Source organism: Dromaius novaehollandiae, chromosome 2 (assembly GCF_036370855.1).
Source record: "Dromaius novaehollandiae isolate bDroNov1 chromosome 2, bDroNov1.hap1, whole genome shotgun sequence".
Lineage (NCBI taxonomy): Eukaryota > Metazoa > Chordata > Aves > Casuariiformes > Dromaiidae > Dromaius > Dromaius novaehollandiae.
The window spans coordinates 16410106-16422409 of NC_088099.1; the positions used below are offsets into that span (position 1 = coordinate 16410106).

The 12304-nt window shown below is 40.6% G+C and overlaps 1 protein-coding gene across 2 annotated transcripts in view; it reads left to right on the forward strand.

The window, feature by feature from the left end:
* The window catches only part of NRP1 (neuropilin 1), a 113507-nt gene that overhangs the window by 70497 nt on the left and 30706 nt on the right, over positions 1–12304 (forward strand). For both annotated transcript variants that reach the window (XM_064505803.1, XM_064505804.1), the window contains exons 8-9: positions 7674–7829; positions 11625–11769. In XM_064505803.1, coding sequence (XP_064361873.1) covers positions 7674–7829; positions 11625–11769 — 301 coding nt within the window. The remainder of the gene's footprint in view (positions 1–7673; positions 7830–11624; positions 11770–12304) is intronic.

Genomic DNA, 12304 nt, shown 5'->3' on the forward strand with positions numbered 1-12304 from the left:
TTTCTGTGCATTTATGCATGGGTAATATTGTACTTGCATTCAAATGCCAAAATTTATTATCGGCCAAGCCCTGCTGCCTGTGCCCTCTGATTTCAAAAGGACAGCAGCTGGCAAAATGATGCCATGGAAGAACTTTATAGGCAAAATTCAGTGTTTTCCATGCAAAGCACCGTTATTCATATGTGAAGCAGTCTGATAGAGAAGCTTTGGGTTACTTGTTTTCCATTTGTGAATGTTAGTTGCTCAGTACAGTGGGGGGAAAAAAGTCCTACAATTATCCCCTGCTCTCAGAAAAGAGTGGTTCTGCAAGTATTGCTATAGAGTTTCCCTTTTCTATAGTTTCTAACACAGATTGGGGAAGGTTACATTCAAACTGCACTAAATAGCTGTCTTCATTCCAGATCAGAGGATTAAGCTCAGGTTTAAAATTAAATGTAAATTACAAATAAGTATTCAGAAAACGTTAATTAAAAGTATTACGTTCCTGACTCATTTATTGCTCAGCAAGGGTTCCTAAGTATCTTAGCTGGAGAAAGGGGCCATTCACATTCCTCCTTTTTTTGACCAAGTCATTGTAAATGTCTTAGGTTATCCATTTGCAAGTTAATGTAGTGCTGAAGCAAAGGTTTTCATTTTAAAGAAGTAATATTTCACAGCAAGATATGCTCCTGCAAGATGTAAAACAATCTTTTTCTAAAGCGCTGGGAGTTAATCAGCCTTTCTCTTCATTGCTACAGAGAGGTTTCGAATGGCATAAGATGCTGATTACTTAGATCCTGGAGTCTATAGAAATCCCAATACTATTACATTTTCCTCTCTTTGTTATCAGAGTTTATTGTGTCTTGGTGTTCAGGTTTTAAGTAGTTTTCAAGTAAAAAATAAATTAGGAAGAAGGTATTTGCTGAGTCTTCTGAATAGCAGTTATGTTACATCAGAGCACTGTAAGAAGGCTTAAGGTGGAGCTTGAAAATGAATAGCTGGAGGACCGGTCCCTAGCACTCAGTGTGCAGTGGAGACATTTCATAAAATACAGTGAGCCTGTTTCAGGAGAACATTGCATTGCCCTTGCTTTTAAACCAAGCTCCTTCAAAGACTCGCACTAAAAATATCACACACAGCTAATGTATACCAGTGGCAATGCTTCTCCCAGCCCACTCACCGCATTTCTCTTTCACATTTGATCTTTATAGTTTCCATACTGGAGCGATTTGGTTTGCTGAATTCTGGAAATGTCTCAAGTTGAAATGCTAGTGTATTAACCTGCTGTACTGAGTCTCTTTTGTTTCTCTTTACCAGAGTGCTGCTTGCCAATTTTTACAACTACAGCAGATTTTACTATTCAAACAGAACCAGATGGAACACCAGTTCAAAGAACATGTCAGAATTAAATATTTCTTTTTTAATTAGTTGCTTCTGATTTATGCAAAAAAAATTAACATAAGAGTGGGAGAATGTGCCATGAATCCAGATGCAATACAGCCCACACAAGCATTATCTTTTCTCTGTCAGAGACACAGAGGCCTTTTCTTTCATTTTTTCTTGTCTTCCTTCTTGTTTTGTTTTGGGATTTCATTTTCTTACACTTTCTGCATTTTTGCTTTCTCCAACCAGCACCATAAGGATGACTGAGGTTCTTTTATGTCTGTCAGTCGTACTTTTTCATCATTTTCTTGAATTTTATCTTATAGAAACTGGCTGACCTGCCTCTAAAAAAAAGTTGCTGTACTCAATACTGCAATCGCAGCATCAGTATCTCAGTGTGATAGCCTGCTTTGAATCAATTCCTTGTTTTCAGATGGGGAAAGCTTTACATTTACATTTTTTCTGCTGCAAGAAAGGATTTGGGTAGAGGGCTAAGACTGCAAGAAATACTTCAACTGCTAAAGAAAGTTCATTCCCTTTCTGCTGCCAAGTGTTCCTATTTCTTTGGCATGAATGTTTGCGCAGCTTTCTCTTTCATACTTTCCCATTTTTGCCAACTCACATAAGTATCAGTTCAGTAAAGCATACCGATTTAGGACAGTTTCTAAGCACAGACTAGAAGTCAAGCATGTGATTAGATGCTTTCTCTTCTGGGGCCTTCGGGATGTTCCTGTCAAGGTCAATGAGAAAGACTTCAGTGACTCAGGAGAGATCCTACTAACAGCAATATTTTCTCCTCCTTTTCTGTATGTGGCTGCCACTAATATCACTGAGAATTTTGCAGAGAAATCTGAAATGATTTACAGCCTTAACTTTTCACTTGAATCCAAGATAAATATTTACATCATGTCATTAATCAAGACATTGTGCTATTGTAATGACCACTCATTTCAAGGACAAAGACTATTGGAAGTAATTTTCCACCAAATTAATGAAACTTCTTTCATTTCAGAATTTCTACTGAAGTCTGTGCCACTTTTACTTAGCTTTGTAATCTTTTTTACTTAAAGGTCAATGCATAAAGGAATTAAATGATAGCTGTACATACATCATGGGATAATGTGATTGGTCAAATCCACAGCAACACCTAATAAAAAAATATAGGTTCTACTAATGAAAAATATCAACTCCTGCTTAATTAAAATATTTGATAGAAGAACAGTGAAGCATCACAACGGTTAATCTGGCTCAGAGCAATGTATGCTATCTAGGGAAATGACACAGTTCTCCAAAAATATTTACTTTGGTATGTTGTGTCAAGTGATGGATTATACCGCTTTTCAAGCCACAAGAGATGCCCACAACAAAAAGCTTCCTGTTGTTAATCAAACTCCAGCACTTTGTCCTTTATTTTCTCAGGCTGTTGAGCAGACCTACAGTAGGAGTGTTAAAAGCTGGTAAAACTGCTCCCTTGCTACAGCTGCCTCAGTGACTGTATTTTATTCAGTAAGGCAGATTTTCGTTCCAAAAATAAGGTCTTGCATAGTATGACATGGTTACACATAACTACAGGAAGCAGCAATATTCATTCCATGTCTTGCATGTTGTGTGTTATTTTTTAACCAGCAATTAGCTAAGTTTTGCTACCCGATACACTGTGCTGAGCTAAGTGTTATTGTTTTTGCTTCTTCTTAGCTGGTTTCCAGTAAAATGTGCATGCCAACCCTTGCATATCTATGCCTTAAAAATGTGTCACACACACCCCCTTTTTTTGGAGACAGCAATAAAAAATATTTTTCCTGGATGTAGTATTGAAGAATAAATAGGAAGGAAGTAATTCATATGTAGAAACAGCTAGCATCTTACAATATGGTGTCACAGGAAATAAATTGACTTTAGAAGCAGAAACAACTGTGTCTTTTTTATATGAATGTTTCTCTCCTGGAGAAAATATATATTTGAGACGTTCCTCTTTTCTTGTAGGTTAGGGCCCATTCCTATAGGCAGGTTTGCTCCCAGTGCTGTACTTACAAATAAGGACAGTTACATTGCAACCCAGGCAATTGTCAAAGGCTGTGTGTGTTGGATAGAGTCCTAAGGCATCATTTGCTAGAGAAGATATACTTTTTAATCTGAGTGAACGTAAGAGACATTTGAAAAAAACTACCAGCATACTACAGTTAGTTAAAGCTAAAGTCCTGGTCACGGAAGTGAAATGTCATGATTTCAGGTTTGGAGACAGCTGCCTATTTCGGATAACTGCCATACAGCATGCAACAAGTTACAAAATCTTTTGCATCCTGTAAAATAAATACCAGATGTTTGTTTATCATACGTGCAGAAAGTTAAATGTCAAATAGTTGTAGGGAAATGTATTTGATGTTCATTTTCAAAAGTACGGTATTTCATCACCACATCTCTCTGCAGGTCATTTTAACATGAAACACAGGTTCTTAAAACAAAAAGGACAGCTAGTACAAAACAAAAAGCTAGCTGTCAAGGGTTCGTATTATTATCTCAGCTGGAGGAGATGGGATCTGAGAAAAGTGGGCTACCTCTGTTCATGTTAACACTTGGAGACCTTTGTGCAAAGGACATACTAACTTGACTGGCACTTACATGAACAGCTGGACTCTATAAGTAGAAGCTCCAAAAAGCAAAAGAAATCCTATCTATCTGTTTAGTGACACAGTCATCCTAGAACCACTGTCCTCTGCGTTGGTTCCTCTGGATATGGCAGTGTGAAAGAGCTGCATATTACCCCAGATGCATTTTGGTACCTTCAGGCTCCCGTTTGTAATAGAAGTTAATATGGTTGAGTTTCGGCTCTGAGTAACCCCTATGACATTTAGAATGTGCATTTTATGCACAGTCTTGCATTTTACAGACGGTAAAGTTTCATATAGCTTCACGAAACATGAGAAAGAAAAACAAACTGCATCACAAAGTGATTAATAAGCGTGAGTTTCACACACCCGCAAAATGTGTCGTAGAGTTTCCAGGGTAGTTTTCTACATAATTGTTTTCGATCACCTCAGTTAGAGAGGAAGATATGTAAATTTAGAGCTTGATTTACAACTCCGGCACCACAGAGAGGTGCTCAGTGTTGCAGTTCTGGTTTTGTATGCCTGGAGAGGAACAGCTCTTGCAAAGGCCACAGAGAAGAGCTGTCAAAGGGAGCAGTATGCCTTGAGCTCTGCCTCTCTCCTGGACTTCTACTCCGAGGTTGAATTAGCACAGACAGCACCAGCCCTTCTGCTCCTCAGCTGCTCAGCCCCACCCTTGTTGTGTGAACAGCTCCTTTTTCCCAAAGCACTGACAGAGCTGGGTTATTCCTCTTTTCTCTGTAACTTATGAGCAATACTGCCTGGAATGCAGGAGATTTGGGTTTATATCTTGCCTTTGCATGACCGGGTTTAGAGCTGTGGCATCCAGCTGAACACTTGAGCCATCAGTCTCCAGGCTTTCCAGGATGGGCCTGTTGTTGACATAGCTCCTGTTTTCACAAAATACATAAAGATTTGCTGATCTGGAGGGAGAGTACATCTGTGTGAAGAGGCCACCCTCCTCAGCAACAGGAGACGTAGGTCCCAGCCCTCCTCCTCCACTGCAGTAAATAGTTCCTGGCACCAGGGTCTGCAGCTGAGCTTTCCTCCTCGCAGCCTGCAGGCAAGAAACGGCAGACCCATTCAGCTTCTTGCTGTCCCCGTGAACTGTTGCCTTCTGACAGGAGAGTTTCTACCTGATTTTTCAGTCCTGTCAGGTTTTAGACATGAAGGTAGACATCTAAATCCAGAGCATGTTTGGGAGTGAGTTCTGGGCAGTGGCACAGGTGAAAGTGCTTCAGGGCTTTCTCAGGAGTTGAGTGCACTTGGGCCTGGGCAAAATTCAGACCTCTAAATTTCTTTCATTGGAAAAGCCTGAAATGCCTGAATATTCAGTGACTGGTAGCTGTAATTATTTGCCTGGACATCAAATAATCAAATCTACCCCTACACCCTCGATGTTAAATTTTAACTTGGCTTCAAATATCTAGAACTCTTGTGATAGGCCATTGCTTGACTTTATTCACAATGAAGTACTTATTGTATATTAAAAAAAAGTACTAGAATCATTTCAAATCAGTTGGAATGGTACAGGCTTGGGACCCTAATCATTTCAAAACTGAAGAGCTGTTTCAAATTGTAAGAGAAGCAGATCATTTAAATAACTTAGCTCTGCACTCCCTCAGACTTCCAGATTTTCAAGTGCACTTCAGCCTGGAAGTGAATGTGGTATTGGACATAACTCAGTGCAGCACACTTTACAATCAGCGGAGTACAGTTTGGAGAGCATTTGAAGTTAAGCTGAGATTGCTTAGTGCAATGATGCCCAGATTCCCCCATTAACTTTCAGATTGCAACAATCTAACATCTGAGACTCTCCAGTTACTTTAAATCAGTTGATTGTTTTTGTAAGGCAGTGTTCAGATTTCTTTCTTCTAAGACTGATTTTTTTTTTTATCGTGACAAAATAAAATGGTGCAGTATTTCACCCCCGAAGACCAGGGCTAAAATGTTAAGTATAGCCTTTACCAGCTTGAAAATTACGGCAGGGACAGGAGCTTTGCACTGAAAGCTCGTTCTATCTTTTGCACACAAGGCTGCTATTCTTGCGTTGGGAGATTTCAAAATGACTTGCATATGACATGAGCTTTGAGAGAGCAGCCAGTCTGTCCCCAATAGCACTTCCTTCAGCCCTCTGAGAGAGAATGCAGAGCATGTTGATTTAACCGCTCCAGCGCCTTTGGACATATGACAGACATCCAGGAAAAAGGATGCCTGTGGGACACAGGGGACATATATTTTGCATCCTGCATACTTGGGAAATAATGAAAAAGGTTGAGACATTCATCGGACATTCGCATGGAAAGGGTTAATTCAGCCTATTATTATCTTATTAAAGTCTGAGGAACTCAGTTTTAGAGGAATAAATTATTCTGATTAATATTTTGTGAATAGTTTAATTTTATATTGAAAATAAATGGTTTGCTTTAGGAAACAAAGAAGGTTCTAGCTGTGGAGAAAGCAAGGTAATTGATTTTATTTTAATCAGATTTGGGGGGGGGGGCGCTAAAGAAAGATTATAAGAAAACGGTAGGTGTTTCAAATCTGTTATCATCAGCCTGGCTGTGGGAAAGTTCTGTGCCTAGTTTCAACCTTTGGGCAGCTGGACTTGCGCACTGGGACAAAAGTTTATTTCGCCGGCAGAACCGATTTCGGTAGCCACACTCCTGCACCACACATCATCCTCCCAGTTATGCCAATACCACTTTTATGATGCCACACAATGAACTAGATCAGTGAATTGATCTGGATTAAAAATAACATTTTTTCTGGGTTACCCTGGATCACTTCTCCATTTGATAACTCCGTGAGGGAAAGAGGGAGAGCGAGAGAGTGTGAAGAAGAGAAAATGCCTCTAACTTGCATTCGCCTGCACACCATGGTGTTCATTTCCCCAGCAAGTTCAAAATGTCATTCTTTTCTCATGACTAAAGTTAACTTCATTTGTCAATTAGAACAGAATTATTGCACTTGTGTTAATATTTCCTTCTCTTTTCTGCAAATACCTCATTTGGTACAAACTGGAACTCATTTGCCTTTTCCCAACAAAATTACACAGTGGTTCATAATTATCTTGTGACTAACAAATACACCATGGGATTCTTTTCTCCTCTTCTGTTTGCAAGTGATGAGCTCCTGGGTTTTAGCAGAAATTCTTGTTATCATTCCCTAAGTGCGTGACTTTGATATTGCACTATTAAGTTTCATCCCCTTTCTAATACTCCAGTCCTCAGGGTCACTCAGTTCTCCCTGCATGATTCTCCTCTGCATTGTAAATGCCTTGCGGCTTTGTATCCTCAGCAAATCTCATTAGCATCTCTGCAAGGTTGTTAATGAAAGCATTAAGTAAGATTGTTCATAAGACTGGTCCTTGAGGAACTTCACCAGTAACTTCTCTGCAGACAGTTGGCCCCCACCCACACTGGTGGAGTCTCTGGTTCCTCCTGATGAAGGAAAGATAATTCTCCAGCATGTCAACAGCCCTCCTGACTGATCAGGCAAATGTTCTCGCCTCCTGCGATGACACTGTTAAGGAAAGAGGAGATCGTGACCACGTTATCATCAACAGTGTGCTACAATATTCTTTGCATAAAGCCTTACTATCTCTGTAAAACACATTTGAGCAGGGTGGGGGAGGGCAGTTCACTTCTGCAGTATTGTCATGCTCTAATCTGGTTGTCCTCGTGTCCCAATTCACTACCACAGGTAGATCTAGGCCTTCTCCGCTTTGTTTCTGGAATTGGGACCCAAGGAGCCATCTCAAAAGAAACTAAGAAAGAATATTATCTGAAAACATACCGCGTAGATGTCAGCTCCAATGGAGAGGACTGGATTACTCTTAAGGAGGGAAACAAGCCTGTCGTAAGTCTTTTTTCTTTTGCCTCTTTTCTGTCAAGAAGTAAGCTGTTGAACTGCTTAGTTACTCTTAGTCGTTTAAAAAAAGGATTAAGGTATCACAGGTTTAATCAGCACAATCAGGATTAACAATATCTCAAATCTGAAAGATAACAATTGTCTTAGGACTAATGGTCACACAAACTGTTTGTGCTCAGCCTGGAGAGCTGAAAAGGGTGCAAGGTGCCTTACTTGTCTGTCGTGTTCACAAGACCTGGAGTAGTTTGGGTCTTTTCCCTGGACTCAGCTTCTGTTTCCCAGTTTGCCAGAGATTTCTGATGTGACCTTGAGAAAAACATTACAGGGAACATTTTAAAAATTATGTAGGTCCCTTCTCTTCAGTGCAGCTCTGGATACGCAGCGTTTCAGTGCTTCATTTCCCCATACATAGCCGTGCTGTCTGGCAAGAGTGCTAGTAAGTCATTAGCAGTTTGTTAGATGTTCTCAGTGATGGGGGTCATACAGACAGATAATTAGGCACATCTTTCCATCCTTATAGATTTTTATCACCTTTCCATTTATCGGTGGATTTGGTCTCTGTGACCTCCAAATGAAACAGCTTTAGGCACTCGTAAGAAAAATCTTCATTATCCGCTACCATGAGCGTAAAGCTTTTTACTGAGAAGTCAATTCTGTTCAGGCTCTCACATGAGTGGTCCCAGCCACTCTGTGCCTCCCTTCCCACCTTGCTCAGGATGTGCCCAGGAGCAGCATCCCCGGCATCTGCTAGGAGCGGGTGGAACGGGAAAGGTTTTGTGACACCTCCTTTAATAATAACTTTTTTGTGACCCTTCTGTGAGGAGCCAGAATATCTGCATCATATTAAGTTCTATCAGTGTAAATTTATCTAACTCTAAATATTTAGTTACTGGTTTGTTCCTCAGCATAGCACTTACTTACATTTGTAAGTGCTATGCCAAGTTCACTAAATTTATCTAATCAAAATGGTAGCAGTGTTTAACACATATATTTTTTGTCTTTGAAGCACTTTGTAAAACAGTAACACATGAATCCTGAAAGCCTCTCTTTGACAGGTATTATCCAGTTTTACAGATGAGAAGAAACCTTAGAAGGTCAAATGCCACAATGTGGGCACTGTATAATGATGTACAAAGGTACCATAAGTGACTTGCCCAACGTTGCAGGCAGAGCCAACACCGCGGCTGGTGTGCGAACACAGGGTTTCCTGGCTCTCGTTCCCATAATCTGAACAAATGCCTCTTTCAAAATTAGACCATGCCTGATTTTTATTATCAGTTTCAATCTGTAAACTCTCCAACAGTGTATTTTGCATGAGTTTCTATTGTATGTGCTGTCCTTAATTAGTGAGAACGGTTCCTTGATCTGTCTTATTTGTTCAAAGAGTTTATAAAAAATTCAGGTTTCTAAAATCATGATATTTTGTTGTTGATCAGGGCAGGAAAAATACACACCAGCCTCCCTCTGATATCTTCATTCAAAATCAAAAGTTAAGGAGACTGAGCTACTGAAGTAACAACAAAAGCACAGCAGCCACAGATGTCTCCAAGGAAGCCTCACATTAATGTTGCAAAATCACATACAAGGAGTTGTGTGCTTTTGAGACAGAATCAGTTCCTCTGTCAGATGCAGTCCCTGAGAAAACTAGAGAGGGTCCTCCCAGAAAAAAAGTACTGAAAAGAAATGTAGATTAATTTAAAATCACTTGCTGGATATTAACCTCCTATATTAAATTATTTAAGAAAAAACTATGCTTGACAGCTGTGTGCTTCTGACCTCCACTCCAATTAGTGCAGCTACTGCAAGTGACAAACAGGAAAGTACACACCATATGTAAGAAAAGGCCCATAAAAGGTGAGGGGTTTGTATCCATGGAAAACAACAGGAAATTGGTCCTCTCTATGTGAGGAAGAAGCAGGAAGCTGAATCACCTTCTTTGGACTAGAGCTTTGCAAGGTTTCTGCTCTGCTAGGAAGGAACGTGCTTGCAGGATCCTCAGCATGAAAACATAGCACAATACTGTACCTTCTTGTGGAAGTCTTATTGTTCATTTAATTTGACTGTAAGCCTCAGAGGATGTAGAGAAAATCTTTGAATCTGCTAAGTAGATTTTAAACATGCTTCCATCTCAGTGTGCAAGGAGAAAGGGAGGCTGACTACTTGCTAAAAAGGCTTTGCACAACAGAAGGTTAATAAAGCAAGGTTTGCAGGTTACACCCTGCAAAACTCTTAAGCCCAAGGACAGCAAAGTAATCTACATTATGCTTACTCCTCAAAGGAATTTTTACATGGTCTAATTGAAATCTAAACCTTTAATTTTGATTCTGAGGTTCTGTAGCTTTTTTGCATCATTATACAAGTTTACAAGCTCCTCTAGTTGGAGGCCTGTAGCTAGCGGTGTCCCCCAGGGGTCAATACTGGGTCCAGTCTTGTTCAACTTACTCCTCAATGACCTGGATGAAGATAGCGTGCATCCTCAGCAAGTTTGCTGACGATACAAAACTGGGAGGAGTGGCTGATACCCCAGAGGGCTGTGCTGCCATTCAGAGGGACCTCAACAGGCTGGAGAGTTGGGCAGAGAGGAACTTCATGAAGTTCAATAAAGGAAAGTGCTGGGTCCTGCACCTAGGGAGGAATAACCCCATGCTACAGTACAGGCTGGAAAGCAGCTCTGCAGAGAAGGCCCTGGGGGTCCTGGTGGACAACAAGTTGACCAGGAGCCAGCAATGTGCCCTTGTGGCCAAGAAGGCCAATGGTATCCTGGGGTGCATTAGGAAGAGCATTGCCAGCAGGTCGAGGGAGGAGATCACCCCCCTCTGCTCAGCCCTGGTGAGGCCACACCTGGAGTGCTGTGACCAGTTCTGGGCTCCCCAATATAAGAGAGACATTGAGCTACTGGAGCAAGTCCAGCAGAAGGCTACTAAGATGATTAGCAGACTGCAGCATCTCTCATATGAGGAAAGGCTGAGAGGGGATCTTATCAATGTGTAAAACTATCTGAAGGGACAGTGTAGAGAGGATGGGGCCAGACTCTTTCCAGTGGTGCCCAGTGACAGGATAAGAAGCAACTGGGCACAAACTGAAACATAGGAAGTTCTGTCTTAACATGAGGAAAAACGTCTTTACTGTGAGGGTGACTGAGCCTAGAACAGGTTGCCCAGAGAGGTTGTGGAGTCTCCATCCTTGGAGATATTCAGAAGCCGTCTGGACACAATCCTGGGCAACATGCTCTAGGTGTCCCTGCATGAGCAGGGAGGTTTGACTAGATGATCTCCAGAGGTCCCTTCCAACCTTAACCATTCTGTGATTCTGTGATTCTGTGAAAACTGTCCAAATTGGGCAGTAAGGGATTTTTCCAGGACACAGCAACCCTTGGACAGGAAAGACCTAAAGTATGTCATTCCCCTATATAGATCCCTGTCAAAATAGGCATGGAGGGTCAGACCTTTGTTGCACTCAGGTGAGCTCTCATGAAGGTCCTAAGGCTCTCCTGGTGTACCTAGCAGCATTACGAGGTGTTATGGGACTCCACAGGTAGCGTGTATTTCATTTAATATCACTCAGCACCTTGCATCTTCTTTTTTCCTCCCTAAGGAAAGCTTACTTCTCTGCAAAAATTGTTATGAGTTTAATGAAATAGTTCCCTACTCAAGTTTTATGTCTCAACCCCCACAAAATTAACCCTGTTTAGATCTGGTATAATTAGTATCTGTAAAACTTGGATTTATAAACAACACTTAAAAGAAAACCTAACAAATACATACTTTTTCTTTTCATGTGAAGGTATTTCAAGGGAACAGCAATCCCACTGACGTTGTTTATAGACCTTTTGCCAAACCAGTTTTAACACGTTTTGTGCGAATTAGACCTGTATCTTGGGAAAATGGAGTATCACTGAGATTTGAAGTTTATGGCTGCAAGATAACAGGTAGGTCGTGGGAAGAATTTTAAAACCAATGAAAATTCTCATTTCTTTATTTGAAATTATTTATTTTTGTTAGTGAAATACAGGTTCACTATTTGCACTGAAAAGATGCAGTCTCAACATAGAAATATAAACAAAATCAGGAAGAAAATAGACCCCAAAAACTCAAACATCCAGCGTTATCTGAATGTTGTTCTGGCATTATCTTTCAAGTGTTCAGCTTTAAGAAGTGAAAGAAATAAAGTATAATTACTTTTCTTGCAATTATTTTACAGCTTCACGCAAAATAGTTGAGATGCACAGATTTCTTACACATTCCTCTCTTGTTTTTCCTTCATTACTCTCCAGTCCCTCTCCTGCTTGATATTTGCAGTTACTTCAGGAGGTCTCAGCAGATTTACTGAGGAACAGCCATGCCTACTAGGTTTAAAAACAATGCAAGATACAAACACTTAGATCTAAAGCCTATTCCAGCGGCTAGACTTATCAATCCACATTCCCACTGGTGATGAGTATTACTTTGTCAGAATGTAATTCC